Source organism: Camelus bactrianus, chromosome 11 (genome assembly GCF_048773025.1).
Source record: "Camelus bactrianus isolate YW-2024 breed Bactrian camel chromosome 11, ASM4877302v1, whole genome shotgun sequence".
Taxonomy (NCBI): domain Eukaryota; kingdom Metazoa; phylum Chordata; class Mammalia; order Artiodactyla; family Camelidae; genus Camelus; species Camelus bactrianus.
In genome coordinates, this window is record NC_133549.1 from 39,278,270 (window position 1) to 39,294,805 (window position 16,536).

Here is a 16,536-nt window from a genome sequence, read left to right on the forward strand (position 1 = left end):
TTATCTCAAGTGCAGCGTGAACTGCAGGATCCAGAGCCCTCTGAGGACTTTGGAGGGGTGGGGGGAAGCAGGTAAGTTCCTGCAGCTGGTGAGAAGCGTGCTCAAGCTCCTCCCCCTTCTCCACCTTTGCAAGGCTTTCTGGGCAGTGGCCAAGGCTTTGAGAGAGAGATGCAGATCTTGGGGCCAAAGACCCACATCCAGCAGTCTACATGGCCCCTCAGCTTGGAGCCCCAGCCCTTCCCCTACTTTTGCTAGACTCCAGTAAGCAGGGAAGGGCTGGGCAGTCCTGGTATGGGGAGTAGCCCATGGCCATTCAAGGCCAGGCAGAGGCTGGGCAGCTAGAGCATGCTCCCAGGAGAGAGGGCAACAAAGCAGGTATCCCATGTGCCTCTGAGGCCCATCTTGCCAAATGAGCTCAATTCCCATGTTGTACCCGGACCCCCTCCACCACTCCCCGCTTCTGCAGCCCCCTAGATGTACTCAGCACATTTAGAAAGTTTCTCCAAAGGTCCCTGCCAGAGGCCTCCCTTGCTGTGCCACCCATCTGGGATAAGCCTCTGCATCCACCAGTGGGAGCACAGCTGAGTTCCCAGAGGCAGGGGTCTGGGCTTGTGTAAGGGATGGACAGCCTCTGCTGACCCGAGTGGAGGACCTGCCATCCTCTCTTCAGTCCCTAGGTGGCGCTGCCCTTCCACAAAGGTCACAGGAGCAGGCCTCATGGACCACCCCTGCTCCTGCCCCTACAAACTCTGCTCCTCACAGACCTGGGGCCACCACCACCAAAGGGCAGTGGCTTCTCCCTTTCAGCTTGCAAGGTTCACCTGGCATTCCGGCCCCTGCTGCCTAAGCCCCAGGTCAGGCTCCAGCCACTGCCCCCTCTCTCACTCCGGGGAGTCTTCTGATTCTTGACTCCCCTCCATATCCAGGACAACTGAGCCTCCACCAGACACACACCCTCCCACCCACCAGCCCTCCCCAGCCCTCCACGCTGCACAGCACAGCCCTCAGGCTGGTACGAAATCACCTTTATTCACAATCACGGTGACCCAAGTTCACAAAGGAGGCAGCAGCTACCCCCCACCCCACACTAACAGAGGCAATGAGATGGATGGCTTCCTCTCCCTGACCCTCAGGCAACACAGCCCCTGCACTTAAGGACTTTTCCTGCCTCTCAGATGGGAACCTTGACTGGATGGGGCTACCACCAGCCCCACCTCACCCAACTCCCACAGAAGGGGTCCACAAGCTCAGTGACTGGGGATTAGACACCCAGAGTAGAACCATGACTTCCCAAAGGCCCACTGCAAAGCAGGTTCAAACAGCGCCAGCCTGGCATCCTGACCCCCTGTGCTGTCCCACCACCACCCCACTGCAGCCGTCACCAAAGAACTGCCTCGAGTCATACAGAAAGTCTGCTCCCCACCCCCCAATCATTTTACAGAGGTGACAGCTGAGGCTGAGAGGCTACGACCTGGCCAGAGCCACACAACTGGTCAGTGGCCAGGTCTAGAATCCAATGCTCTGCCAGCCACATGGCAAAGCAGGCGCCAGTGGGCATAAAAAAGCCATCTAAGGGGCAGAGGGCTGGGAGGCTAGGGGGAGGCCAGGACTCAGAGAGCTGACCCCAGCCCGTGGCCTGTCAGGACAGGGCATGCAGGGCTGAGATGACTGTGACCTAAGAGCAGCTGGGGGGCACTCCCACACCCCAGAATCAAGAATAAGAAGCTAGAGGTGCTGGGACGCAGCCCCTTCCTTCTCATCGTTCCTGGGAGTGGATAGCCTTTCCTAAGAACAGGCTCCCTGTGCCTACAGTGACTAGGCCAGCTGGGCTCCCCCTCCCTCCGCCTGCTCAGGATATTGTATGTCCTTGTGGAGAGGGGAGCTCCTGGGCCTCCTGATGTACATGAGTCAGTTAAGATAACCCTGCTTTTGTGGCTCTGGGTGATCCACCGGCCCTAGGGCATTGCAGAGGCTCTGTTGCCCTCTCTATAAAACGGACACAATTTGCCGGAGGGCCTCCCAATTCAGCCCCTTCTTACGGAGTTCTATTTCATGGTAAGCAGAGCTGTCTGTGGACTTTTGGGCTGGAGTCTGGGGAAGACTCTGAGTGATGACTACCACTGCTGACCCCTCCAATGAGGCACCCTGCCTATGAGGGCAACATTTCTAGGGGTTTGGGGAATGGGAATTCACCCCCCTCCCCCAAATAACCCCTGTAAACCCAATAAATAAATAAATAAAGGGGAAAAGCTGTTCTTACTCCAGGGAACCCCTCTACCCCCAACCCAGGGCCCTGGTCCCTCCAGGGGATGCTACAGTTTCCATGAGGATCAACCAGGCCCAGGACAGCACTGAAACATGAGAGGAGAGGTCAGAGGGTAGCTACAAACCTGATCTTTAGACCTGACAGAAGAGACACCCCGCTCTCCAGCCCAAACCAGGGGGCTACCCCTGGGCAGCAGCATCCAGCAAGATGATTGGGGCAGAAGGGCTGTGGCCAGGAAAGGGCCTTCCACGTCTCAAACAGGCCAGGGGGCTAGGGACCCAGAACCTGTAGGCTTCTGTAGCCTGTGTCCACCCATCCAGGGTGAGTAGGAGAAGGACATGGCATGGAGGCTGCAGCCTGCCCAGGAAGAGAGGTAGCCACTGGCCTTCTCACCCCTGGCTGCCAAACCCAAGTGGCAGGGAAAAGAGGAAGGAAAGGGTAGGTGTAGGTCAGACAGTAAGGCGACAACTCAGAAGCTGCCTGCCCAGAGCTGCTGTTGCGCAGGTTGTGCACTGCTCAAGGGCAGTTGGCTGAGGGAGAAAATGGAGGCTGAGGTCCAACTCCATACTCCACTAGCCAAGCCACATGTTCAGGCTCAGGGCCGCAACTGCCCGGAGAAAGGAACACACTTTCTAATTCTCACAAAGGTGCCACGTGAGCTATAGGGACTTCCTGGGAATCTACCCGATAGGGAAGGATCAGGAGAGGCTGAAACCCCATTTAGCCCTCAGCGTGCAGAGGAGAGCAGGTGACTTGCTTCTGCCCTCATCTCCCTGCCTGATACCCCTTTTCTCCCCATACCTTTAAGGGCCCAGTTCTCATGTTTAATGAGAAGGGAAAAGAGTTTCCAAAATGAGGAAGAAGAGAAGGGGCCCTATTGACTTGCCCCTCAGCTGGAGCTGGGCTGGAGTCCCAGGAGGTGGGTGTGTGGGGTTGGGTACCAAGACGCGCTAGGAGCTGCGGTAGGTCTTGATGATGTCCTTGATGGGGCGGCGGCAGATGGGACAGCAGGCGTGCAGAGCCTTCTTGAGGCGCAGGCCGCAGGCGTAGCAGAGGCACATGTGGCCACATGTGTAGATGACCGTGTCCACCGCGTGTTCATAGCAAATGGTGCACTCATCACTCCAAGGGCCCGCACCGGGAGTCACTGGCGACTCGGGCAGGCTCACCGGTGAGTTGGGGGCTGTCCCTGGGGTCAAGAGGACACCAGTCACAGGGCGACATGGCCCAGCCTCGTCCCTGGTTCTTAGGAAGAGAGCGCATGGCCTGCCTCCCTCCATTTTTCAGGATCAGCCTGTCTGCCCTACTACTCAACTTCCCGAGCACCAGAGGGAAGAGGATGCACTCTGGGCAGCCCACTCCTGTCCCCTCTGTGCCCAGACCAGGGGCCAGGGTGTCAGTGAGGCAGTGAGAGGAGGAGGAGGAGGGAAGGATGCAGGAAGGAAGGGGGCCCAAAACCATTTGAGGAAGGCCCCTCCTGAGCTATCCTTTGGGTGTTCTTTGTGCTGAAGAAGTCGTTTGGAGAAAGCTGCCCAGCTAGGGGACAGGATAGGATACAGCCCAGAAATCACCACTCACCTAAGGTTCACTAGGCCTGTCTCCAGCTCCTCTGGGGCCCAGTCCTGATACAGAGGCTGCAAGCCTTCCTCAGCTGGGGTGGGGGTGGGGGTGGGGTCCTCAGGATAGGAGATCTGGTATGGTCACCACGGAACTGAAGGGGCCAGCCTACTTACCACCAGCAGAGCTACCCAGCGGTCCAGAGCTGCACGTGCTGAGCAATGGGTCAGAGAGGCGGATGCCCAGGGTGCTGGGTGAGGTTGGTGTGGAAGAAGGGGAGCAGGGGAGTGATGGGATGCCCCGCTCTGCCAGAATGGTGGAGCCTGCAGAAAGGCAGGGAGGGAGAGAGGGAAGGACACACTAGCCACTCAGAGGCCCCACGTGGGAGAAAGCTTGAGTATTATTTGTTCTCTGCCCAGGAATGCAGCTTTGTTTCCCTAGTTAAACCATGAATCAGGAAATCTGATTCACCTGTGACTCTCCACAGGCCCTAACATAATGCCCTACACACAAGTAAGTCCTCAATGAGGTATTTTTTATTAGTAGTTATTCATTCTAATTCGTTTAATAGTCACTGTTTCTAAAAGTATTCATTAGATGTCTCAGGACTTTTCTTATAGTGTTAATAGGTTTCACGTTAATTATCATCTCTTTCAGAAATTCCTATCTCCTATTTGGTTTTCTTCACTTACTGCACTGGCTAGCACTTTCAGAACAATACTATAAGGCATCTCTATTATACTCCTGACTTTAATGAGAATTTTTCTAGTGTTTCACCATTAAGTATGAAATTGACTGTAGTTTTAGAGTGAAGGAAGTACCTTTCCATTCTTAGATCATGTAGGCCTTCAACAAAGCAAAGCATTCCTCTGTAAGGTAAAGAATTACCCTTCATATATTATTACTGATTTGTTTTTCCTTTGGAATCAATCAGTCAGGATCCCATAACACCAATTTGCTAGTTGAGAAGGCTAATTCTCAAAACAGCTCAGGAGAATTCTATTTAGCATATATTGAATTCTAAATGATTATTCTTCAACACCCACCTTGGCCTACTTCCCTTTTGGGACATTTAAGTCCTGGATTTTTTTTTAAGCTTCTCCTTTGCTCCAGTCTAGTAAGCCTCTTTGGGCAATGGAAGCCTCACTGGAAAGCTACTTATCTATTATTAGATGGTGCTGAGGCAAGAGAATACCTTGCCCTTATGTAATTTCCTTCATCTGAGGAGTAGTGTCTCCTGGTGAATGTAGCCGAATACCTGTGTACCTCAACCTGATTTTTTTTCTGCACCCCAGTCCAGTTTCTTTTTTATTCCAACCTGAATTTTCACCCCAATATCTTTCCTTCCTGATGTCTTTTCATTAGCCTGATTTCTTTTCATTCTTTGATTTATCTTCCCTCAGTCCTAACTTCTTAGCATCCTAGCCTCATTTCTTTTCATTCTTTTTAAAATTTATTTTACATTCCATCTTCATTTGGTTTCTTCCCAGAGTAGTCAGTCAGTCCCCACTGGTTTTTTCTCATTTCACAAAGTTACACACTCTTACAATCACCAACATTACATACACAAATACACATGCATTTAGTTCCTCACATGTGCCTAGACACAGTATGCCGATTTTATACCGTCAACTCACATTCATTCACATACACACGTCATCTTGCCTATGAAACCTCCTGGGGTGAGGTCTAGGTTGGGGGGCTGTGAGGCCTAGGGGCCTGCAAACTTGTCTAAGCAAACTTGCTTTAAAAAAAAAAAAGATGCCCAGGACCTAATCCAAGATCTACAGAATTGAAATCTCTGGAAGTGGGATTTAAGAATCTGTACTCTAGTAGGGTCTCCTAGTAAGTCTAATGAAATTAGCCCAATCCACTGCTCTGGTTAGCAGACTATCACTTGGAAAGCATGAATACCTTCCCACTCTGGGGTAACAGAGGTCCCAGAAGATACATGTGAAAAAGATTTCTGGTCATATCAGTCTGTAAAAGCTGGACACCATAACCACCACCACCCCTTCATTAAAGATTCACACTGCATATTAAAAGTTCTGAGAAGTTCAATAGTAAAGAATTCCCTGTTTTTCAAAAATTCAGCATATCCCAAACTTTTTTGATCCAAGGACCCCTTTTCAATGGACACCCACCGTGCAGGACACTCTGGGAAACATGGCTTACACAAGTCCACATCACCCAGTCCATCAAACTCTGTCCATTCAAACCCAGAAAGGCCTAGACATCCGCAATCCCATTTCCTCCAAGGCCTTCTGCTCAGGGATTCCCCACTGTCCCCAACCCAGGCACCACCCTACAGAGGTAACTTGGCTACTGACATACCAATCTCTTTTTCTTATTCAGACACACAACTATCCTTAGAGGCAGAGGCCTTTATTCCCATTTTTGGAGAAATGGAAACTGAGCCTCAAAAAGTTCACTGCTGGTGGAAACAGTTTTTTTTTTCTCTCACTTTTAAGTGGCCACTGGAGAATGTGTGTAAGAGTTGTTTATGTATCTGTGGGAATGTAAGTTAATCAGACTGGAACTCAATGTTCCACGCTTTTCTCCCCCTTCCCAGGGTTTATCTGGTTAGCTCTGAGGACCCGTAGACTAGCCAACTGAATCCCACTCACAACTCATCTTTGCTGTCTTTGTCTCCTTAGCTAGACTCCCACGAGGGGGCAGGGTGGGCGTTCTTTCCCCCTCCCCAGACTGGCACCCTCCTCCAGGAAAAGTACCTCGCTGGGTCTGGAGGAAGGGCAGCTGAGGCACGAGCCTCGGCGTGTGTCGGGGGAGGCCGGCACCTGGCGGGGAGCACTCACCGAGGATGCGGATCTGCGTGACAGCCCCGTGCAGCCCGAAGAGCATCCAGAGCGGTTGGGAGGCGTCCACGCACAGCTGCATGCCTGCCGCCGCGCCATTGTGGCTGAGGTGCAGCTCGCCGTCGGCGTTGACCACCAGGCCCAGGATGTCGCCGCTGTGCAGGGGCCCGGGCACGCGGCACACGGCCCAGAACTCCTTGCGGTCCACCAGGGCCTCGGGGCTGAAGGGCAGGTCCGCCGGCCGCAGCGTGCCGGGGTCGCACGTGGTGACACCAAAGGAGAGCGCGCCCGGCCGCGTGCTGCCCGAGCGCGTGACCTTGACGAAGATGGTCTCGGCCACACGCACGGGTCGGCTGGTGAAGACGAGCGCGCGCTCGTCGCGCCCGTGCTCCAGGCGCGCCACCGTCTGCTCATCCAGGATGCGGACGTGCGCGCCGGCGCGGAGCGCATGGAAGCGCAGGTCGCCGTCGAGCTGCGAGGGCAGTGCGCGGCTGTGCTGCGAGTTGAGCGAGTTCTGTGGGATGGGGCAGCCGGAGGCCGGCGCGGTCTCGTCGCCGTCGGTGCCCGGCACGTTGAGGTCGCACAGGCTCACGGAGAGGCGTGCCTCGTCCGCCTCGCGCCGCAGCGACGGCCGCCGTAGAGCGGTGAAGGAGCGCGGCCGCAGGCAGTCCGGGAGCACCAACTCACTGTCTGCGGCCGGAGAGGGAGAGACAGGATGACCGTCACGCGTGCACAGCGCCCGGTCCCCATCGCCTGCGCGCCTCCTCCAACTAGTCTTTAAGGCGTGCACTAGTAAAATGCACTGGATTTATAATGGCGTAGAAAATGCCTAGGACATAATGTTGTGCAGGACCGCTATGTAGTAGTTTAAGCAAAGGATCAAGGCTGGGAGGAAGGACACCAAAACTAAAAACATGATCACTTTTAAATGGTAAGCTTTTAAAAGTTGAATTTAAAACAAACTCCTGGGGCCCTCCCTCTTTATCCCCAGCAGCCAGAGCAGCACCCAGCACTTAGAAGACCGCAGTATTTGTTGAGTGCATACTGGCGTCTTACCCCTCTGGGAAGCCAGAGGAAACCCTCATCCCCACCCAGAACGCCTCTCTGCACAAACTGTCTCATCCCAGTAGTTACCTTTCTAGGTTATTGCCATGGAAGGCCACTGAGACTGAGGCAAGTTAAGTGAATTTCCCAAGCTAGAGAAATCAAATCTTTTCTTTTTTAAAATCAAATCATACAAGTAATACAGACTGTCTTGTGGAAAAGGCAGTTCAGCAAAAGAGAAAAAATAGTCTCCTGTGAGCCCACCATCCAGAGAAAAATACTATTAATATTTAGATGTATGACTTTCTAGCCTTTTTTCAATATATTTTTCAGTTACCTCTTTTTCTTAATACAAAAACTGAATCATGCTATATAAACACCAGTAGTTTTTAACAAACTTTTATGAGCAACAGATCCCTTTGAAAGTGTGGTAACTTTCATCTGTCTCCTCAGAAAAGTGCACATTCTCCCTAAATTCTGTGGATAATTTCAGGGCATTCATGAATCACATGAAGCCATCCACGGTTATGAATTCCAGGCTAAAAGAACCCTGCTATACAAAATTCCTTTTCAAAATTAGCTTTTCCACTTACTGTGTCCTAAATACCTTTCTACACCAATAACCATATTTCTGATACCACACTTTTTAAATGGCTGGCTATGTCTGCTTTATGGAGTCCTATAATTTGTAACAAAAGTCACCAGGAGTGATGACACACCCCTGCATTTCATCCTTAAAGCAGCCCATGGAGGTGTTCCCATTGTACAGATAAAGCTCAGAGATGTTCTGTGACAGCCACCAAGTGGCAAGTGGCAGATCAGGATTAAAGCAAGGTCTGTCCAACTCCTGACACTACAATCTCCACTTTCACGTCCTCCTTGTTTATTGAACCCTTTCTGTGGGAGTTCCCAAATCTGGCCACATCATGGGCCACTCCCTTTCCAGGAGCCTTTTCTCTGAGCCTCCCCAAAGGAGAATCTGTGCTTTCTCTCCAGAAACTGAGTAAGGATGGTTAGGGTGCTTGGTGTGAGAGCAAAGCTTGGGGGACTGGACTGGTAGGGGCAGCAGAGGCCAGAACTTGGCTCCAGCTGAATCTAGAGACTGTCTCTAGAGTCTCCCTGCTTTTGTTCTCCCCAGCTCCCCTGCCCTTCCAGGAACAGTGTTGTTTGGGCCCCAGCAAGGAGAGGATGCTGGGCCCTCCCCCCAAGTCTCCTGCTTCTCTGGAGAAGCCTCTTGGGGCCTAGCTGGTCGGGATTTCCCAGCATCGTGTTTGGCAAGGAGGAGGGAGCCGACCGGAAAATGTGATTATTCCAGGGAATTGACTCTGTGACAGCAATGGTGCAGAGAGGCTGGGGGGCGGTGGAGAGGCACAGGCAAAGGCGGGGCAAGACATGAGAGACAATAATGGGGAGCTGGGGAGGGCAGTGGGGTGACCTGGACCCCAGGGAACAGCCCTTGCTCCCCTACCCCTTAGGGATTCCAGACACTGGCTCTTCAGGACTCCAGAGGGTGGGGGTCAGGGAGGGGAAGGGATGGGGAAGCGGGGTGAGGAGGAAACAAGTGGCTCAGAGACGTAACCAGGGCCTACAGGAACAAGGCTGTCAGAGGGGCCCACACACATTCGCACCCCGACGCTCCTCTCCCCAGCCCCATACCCCACACACACTCGGGAAAATCAGGCCAGAACCCATGGAGCTGCACAGACCCTCAGAACAGAGTCCTGAATGGGACTGGATGTGAGCTGTCCTGGTCTCTGCCCCTTCAGGAGTCCTCTTCCACTTGAATACGCCCACTACCTCCCAGGCAGCCCGTGCCATTGTTGAGCTACTCTGTCTTTAAGAAAGTGTTCCATCTCTTAAACTGAAATCTAATGCCCCGTATTTATACCCACTACCTCTGGGGCTGCCTCTCAGCCCCACATGGAAGACAATTCTCCTCAGGAAATACTCAGACTCCCCACACACCTTCCCACCTCTTAGACAATGAACAGAACCAGACTCAGTACCCAGATGTGCCCTGACCAGTTCAAGGCACAGGGCACCTTCACACCTCCCCTGATAAGTACACTATACTTCTTATAATGCAACCTAAGAGTATTTTAGGGTTTTTTGTAACCAAATTCCATATACTGGTAGGCAAGATAAGAGCATAGTTAAGTGCAAGGACATTGAAGTCATCATCTTCGGTTCAAATCATGACTGCCATTTCCTGGTTCTATGGCCTTGGACAAATAGCTTAACCCCTCTGGGCCTCTCTTTTTCAGCAGTGAAATCATCATTTACTTATTGGTATAAAATCTGGATTCTAATACTTCCCTCAGAAGGGATGCTGTGAAGATGAAGTGGAGTAAGGTAGCTAGGGCACCTAGGAAAGCATCTGGCACATAATAACCACTAGGTTAATATGAGCCATTACTACTGTTTTCATGCTACATGGCTCGGAAGAATACACATGGGTTTGGGGTGATACAGGCCTGGGTCTGAATGTCTGATCCAGCCCTTGGCTGGTGGCCTGTGGGTAAGCAACTTTCCTCCAGCCTCAGATCACTCACCAAGAGAACAGGGTTAATAATACCCCTGCGATGTTGGCAATGTTCTTGCAGGGATCAGAGGTAGAGCAGGAAGCCCCTGGCACCTGGATACTTCACTCAGGTTGTTTGCCAACCAAGGTCAGGGCCACCTGCACTCAGGCAACTAACTTTTTGACGAGGACTTTCCATCAGTCATGCTGGACACCCAGGACATAATCATTGAATGACATCGCTGACTAAAGACCACAAAGGAGAAGCTACAAGTGGCGATTAGAGAGGAAAGAAGAGAAAGAAGGAGAAACAGTGGGAGAATACAGAGAGAGGGGAAGGGGTTGAAAAGTGACCCCTTTGACCAGACTTGAAATATCACACGAATTGGGAGAGGAGGTACAGGAGACGCTGGGAAACAGCTAAAAATGGAATCCCTGGGGCCAGTGCCCAGCCCAAGTATGTCTTCTCTCCCAGCCCTTCAACCGCTCGGGGTCAGGAGCAGCTGCAGGCCGCCTGCAAGCTTCAAAATAACCATCCCATCAGTATGCCCAGCTGCGCTGGGGACCTGAAATAGATGAAACTTGAGATAGAGGAATTGGTCAGAGCACCCTCCACAGAGGGCACAGCAAAGGTCAGAGCAGAGTGAGCCGACATCAAGTCAGAGGTCAGGGAAGGGGCTGGGCCCCCAAAGCCAGGGAAGAACACCATGGGCCCAACCTCAGCCCAGGACTGTGCCCTGGGGTACAGCTTGGTAAAGCCAGACGGCCAGCCTTTGACCCCAAGCAGTGGGGTGGCCCCACATTTGAAGCATCAAGTACTTTAATCTGTGCCTGGGACACACAGCTGCCCACTTTGGAGTTGTTTATGATGACGGAGGGGTGGCACAGGGCCACGGAAGAAGCTGCAAAGCTGGCTCCCCTCTCGTGTCCCCTTTCAGGAAAGAACTGGTTAGTCTTCAGCCTGGCACTGGCTCCGCAGATCCTCTGGGCCAGGGCAGAAAGATCCAGGTCCTAGGAAGGGCAGGGAGGCCTGGACCAGGGTTTCCTCCCCTCAGGGTGGCATGAGGGCACCCACTCATTGACCCATTGTGTGCCCAGTCCTGGGCAGGAGTTGAGGAGAGAGGGAGAGCCAGGACCTGAGCCCTGGGGAGCCAGTAGCCCTCGGAGGATTGAAGCTTGGAGGCATGAAAATAATTGAATACAATTTTGTCACAAAATTCTTAGTGTCTCAAGTCAGAAAGGACCTTAGAGGAAAATGAGGAAATCTGTTTATCTCTGCCAAATTCTCACCCAGCCTTGGCTAGAATGCTCCTGAGGACAAGAAGCTCACCATCTCCCAAGGCCATCTACCTCCCCTCTTTGACTGTGATTGCTAGAAAAACTCCATGCATGCCTCCAAGGGTCCTATTTCCACTCCTTGCCCCCTCCCCCCAACGCCTCCCTCCCCCGGCTCCATGAGCCTTCTCTTCCTTAGGATAAATATCCCTTTTAGGATAATGCTCTCCAACTGAGGCTGAGAATTCCTGTTTCAGAGTGATTCAGAGACAGTATCTCAGAAGAAACAAGATTTGACCCAGCCCTGAAGGACTAAAGGGTTTGGATTGACAGAAGCGAGAGGCACTGGGGTGGGAAAACCACGTTAGCAAATGCCTGGGGAGAACAGTCTGAGCAAGGTCAGTGGGAAAGGAAGGGAGCGGGAGGTGCCAGGCAGAGGGCGCTGGGGCCAGCTCCTGCCCAGAGACCCACCCAGCTCCCGACCCGTGACATGCTGCCAGCCAGCACCGGGTAAGCGAGGCAGGGCCAAGGCAGTGGAACAGGGGGCCTCAGGGGCAGGCGAAGGGCTCCTTTGAAGCAGGGCCTGCCATCAGCTCAAGTCCTGTTTGTTTAGATTCTCACATCCGCAGCGCTGGATAATCTTTAACTATGGGTCAGCCTGCAGCTGCCCAGCTGGCTGGCGGGTATCTGCCGGCCCCTGTTTGGAAGGAGTGCCAACCCATTTACTATGTCCATAAACATCCTCCTGCCGGCCTGCAGCTGGCATGGGTCAGGGGAAGGAGCCACGAGGGTGGGTACATGGCTTGGACGGGTGAGGGGTTTATCCATCCCCCAGGGCAGTGCCCTGAAACCCATACCACCTAGACCCTCTCCATATACATCCAGCCACGGGATAGCTAGGAGAAACAAACACACTGAGGCTCGTGGAGGGAAGGGCAGAATGTTGCAGAATCACTCAGAGTCACAGATTCTTAGATTTAGAGACTCTGCAAGCCACAGGATCTTAGGTGTATAGATTCACAGAATGATCTGGTCTGGTGGTTCTCAAACTTTTTAAAGCAATGGAATCCTTCATCCAAGGGACCAAAAGCTCTGGCTGAAGTCTAAGGTGGCCACAGAGCCCTACCACCCAGCCGCCTCAGAGATGCCTCTGTGGAACCCCAGTGCTCCAAGGAACCCAGATGGAGAACCACAGATCTTATTCCAAGAAACAATTTAGATCACATGGTCTGACTTTCAGGTATAAGGACCTGGTTTTAAGGCTCCCTCTTCCAATGAGAGGACTGGGGCGGTGGGGGTAGGGGTGGGTGGGTATCTATTTGGCCAAGGTTTTAAACTAGGTATTTCTTTTTAACCCCAAACCAATAGCCCTTCCCATTTGTATGAACACTTTCATACATCTGTGATCCTCAAGGACTATCTGTGAGGTTAAATGGCATGCATACAATTATGTCCAATAACAGGCAAGATCACTGATGCACAGAGAAGCTAAGAAACTTGACCAAAGCCTGTGAGTGGCCAAGTCGGGTCTTGATTCAGTCAAGTCTCCTGATTCTAAAATGAGGGCCTTGTCCTCAATACTGCAAGACTCCAGCTCCTCCCCTATACACACCCCACTCTGGGCCCCCAGGTCTCTCCATGGTCCCCAGAACTTTATCTTGGACCAAAGACATATTAGATGGAAACACATAAAACTGCCATTTCTGGACATTAGAAAAAGTCCAATATTGGCAATTATATATGGTTGTACTTTATATATAGTCATTCTGGTAGAAAATTAGAGTGTGCTGTGAACCATAGTACCAAACAAAGCCCTCAGCAGCCTTCTGGGAACTACAAGGCAGGAGACCCACCCTCAGGACTGAAACCGGACGCTGAGTACCCACGGCCCCTCTTTGACCCGCTGGGCCCTGGTGTCATATCTGTGCCCAACATGTGTGGCTGATCCCTGATGCCTTGATCTCTCATAAGCTCTATTCTGGAAGACATAGAAGGGCCGAAGTCCCCACCCTTGGGGGGTATACAGACTTAGGAGGGAGACAAGATAGACTCGTATTCAGAGAAGCTGAGAAGTAACGTAGCCCATGCTCCTGGACTCAAGTCCCAGCTCTACCAAGCTGCATGACCATGTGCAAGTTCCTCAGGCCTCTCTGAGCCTCTGTTTCCTTATCTCCAAGATGGGCACAATAATAACTTTCTTTACAACATATACAAAGAGGACTTCTGCTGTGTTCTTAAAGAGCAGGACAATACATGCCGTAGAACGGCTGATACCGCTTGGACCTCCATGCACTTCAGGTGGTCAGGAAGGACCACGAAGAACAGGGGAGGTCAGGGAAGTCTCCCTAGTGAAGGGGAGGGTTTAGTGGTGGGCCTTGATATAACTGGCAGAATTTGGGGTGAGCAGAAAAGAAGTGCCTAGATCAGAAGGAACAGCAAGATTTCTTTTTTAAAAAAAAACTAAGAAGAAATGAAGACTGTCAAAGAGGAAGAAATCGCAGTTAGCATCCTCAGCTCTTTCTCCATCCCAAGAGTTTGGCTTGGGCTCCTTAAACTAATATTTGCTTCTCAGCCCCTGGCAGCCACAGCTGAAGGTAAATATTGGTTTAGCCTGGGAAGCGGAAGCCCCAGATGGCAGTGTGGTCCTTGGCCGGCCGGGATGGCTCACACTCTTTGTACCACAAGCTGAGGCACACTCTGGACAGGGGACCTAACCCTGGGCCTTATCTACAGAAAGACCCAGGCAGGCAGGCTGGCCCGTCATCCCAGAAACTGGCGCAGCAGCAGCCTGATCCCCAGAAAGGTACTCTGAGAATCTCCACACATCTCCCTCCTCAATAGGCAGGTGAGGTCTTTTACCAAGATCTAGGATGATGCCAAGAGTCCTTAGGAGCTCCCACCTAATACCCTCCTAATGCTCTCCTGGGCTCAGCCACAAACATTTTGATGTGGCAATAAGTCTTCTTGCACTGACCTTGTGCCCAGATCAGCTGAGAGATCTGAATTCCAGGCCCAGCCTGGGAGAATTTAGGCAGGCCCCTCCCATCTCTGGGCCATATTTTCTCTTCTTGAAAAACTTGACAGCAAGAAGCTGCCGAAGTTTCTGCTCTCATGGTGCTCTCCCCTATGATGCATGCACATACGCACCTATGCACACCCACTCTCCACAAGTCATACACTACCTTCCCACTTCACCCTTCCCCTGAAGGATCTGCTTCTCAACTGACTGCCAGTCCCCCACCTCTGAGCCAACACATACCCCTCCTGTCTGGCCTAAATTGTTCCTCCTCAACCAGTCTATTGTTTTTCCCTCCATTAGTTCCTGACTTGAAACTCATTTCCTACAGGAAGTCCTCCTGGATTGCTCCCCAGCTGCACTCCCACAGTTTCATTCTTTAGCTGCACGTTATTGTAGAACTGGATTTAAGTCACCTCAGAGCAGTCATATGGCATGTCCCCCAGTGTAAATAGTCTTCAGGGGGAGGGGGTGGGTTTCCAACTCAACTGTCTCTTCCAACCCCTGCATAGCACCTAGGCTGTGGTGGGCACAAAGGGTGCTCAGGAGCACCCTGTAAGTGGAATCCTGGCTCACCACAACTACTCTTCCTGAGCCAACATTTCTGAGAGGAGCAGGGAGACCTTGAAAACTGGGATAGGAACTTATCTCTTCAAGTATTAATCACCCCATAAAACTTGTGTTTATTTACTTGCTGGCAGGTCCTTCTTCCTGGAGGTAGGAAGCTGTTATTCTTGGAGATATCATCCCGGGCTTTGGCCAGGGCACCCATAGGGAAGAGGGTGACCTGCTGTGCATTCCAACATAACAGGGAGCCTGGAAGGCATGAAGCAAGACTGCTGGGGCCATGGTGTGGGCACCAGGGGGCCTAGGTGATGATTAGGGCAGTGGGGGCAGGGATGGGGACCCACTTGGAGGTGTCAATCAGGGAGAGACATCAGCCCCTGCCTCCACTCTGTTGGGGAAGACAGTCAATCTGTCCATGGCCTGACTTGTGGACCTACTATGTGCCAGGTACCCCAGGATGTCTCTGGTCTGAGGAGCAGATATTGGCCAGGGGAGGGTTTTGGCCACAGGTTCCAGATGAAGACAGGAGGGGACAGGGCAGGTCTGACAGAAAATCTCTAAAGATGAGACACTGGTTTGGGGGACAATCACCCCAGGAAAGACAGACCCATCCTTAGAGCCACCAAGACAGAGCAACTTCTTCAGAGGAGAAACTCAAAGGCAGCAGCTGAGGTGGGAAAGCAGAAGAGCTGAGGGACCTAGGTGGAGGGAGAGACAGGCCCAGAAAGACACAGGTGAAGTCACATGGCAAGCAAGGGGATGGGGAGACGGGAAATGAGGAGGAGAGGAAAGAGAAGGGAGGGAAACTGACCCTGAGACTGTACAGGGCAGCAGGCGTGTCCCGGGGGAAGGGGCAAAAAATGAGAGCACAGAGCAGTGTGCCACCTCTGAAGATGTCTTGGGTGGGTCTCCTTTCTTTTGTTCTTTTTTTAATAAAAAGAACAATCAATTTAAGAAGAATAAAATGAGATATTTGAATCTGCTAATTCACTTTAGGGGCCATAATCAGTGTTTGAAAATGCCCAGGGATTATGGTGATTTACAGCTGTGACAAGAATCAGCTAGGTCTTTGGCCTTATCCAGTGTACAGAGAAGAGCCTTATGGGAAATCCAAATGCAACCGAAAATACTGCCTGAAAACCCATTTATAGTCACACAGGGGGAATGAGGCCGGGCTAGGTAGGGCCATCTGGGCTCTACCCCAGGGTAGCGCCCTTCAGATTACTCCCCAGGCCCCTCCCTTGGCCCCTGAAGTTTGGAAGCCCCGCCTCACCTGGTATGTCCTGTTCATCCCTACCTCCATCCAGGCCCTCCTGAGACTTGTAGGCCCAGCCTAAGGCTCTTCTGCCAAGAAGTCTTCCTGGACTCCATCCTCCCTCACTGTCCTCAGCTTCCTCTGACTTCCTGCTTAAACCCAACCAGGGGGTAAGGCGAAAGGTACTGCTTTTGTTATCAGAAAACCCACTTCAAGTCC

The 16,536-nt window shown here is 52.1% G+C and overlaps 1 protein-coding gene across 7 annotated transcripts in view; it reads right to left on the minus strand.

The window, feature by feature from the left end:
• Positions 1 to 1,010: 1,010 nt before the first annotated feature.
• NEURL1 (neuralized E3 ubiquitin protein ligase 1) overlaps positions 1,011 to 16,536 on the minus strand; it is a 70,467-nt gene continuing 54,941 nt past the window's right edge. For all 7 annotated transcript variants that reach the window (XM_074373686.1, XM_074373688.1, XM_074373691.1 and 4 more), the window contains 3 exons: positions 6,640 to 7,329; positions 4,000 to 4,146; positions 1,011 to 3,455 (listed from right to left, as the gene is read on the minus strand). In XM_074373686.1, coding sequence (XP_074229787.1) covers positions 3,217 to 3,455; positions 4,000 to 4,146; positions 6,640 to 7,329 — 1,076 coding nt within the window. In that variant the 3' untranslated portion in view covers positions 1,011 to 3,216. The remainder of the gene's footprint in view (positions 3,456 to 3,999; positions 4,147 to 6,639; positions 7,330 to 16,536) is intronic.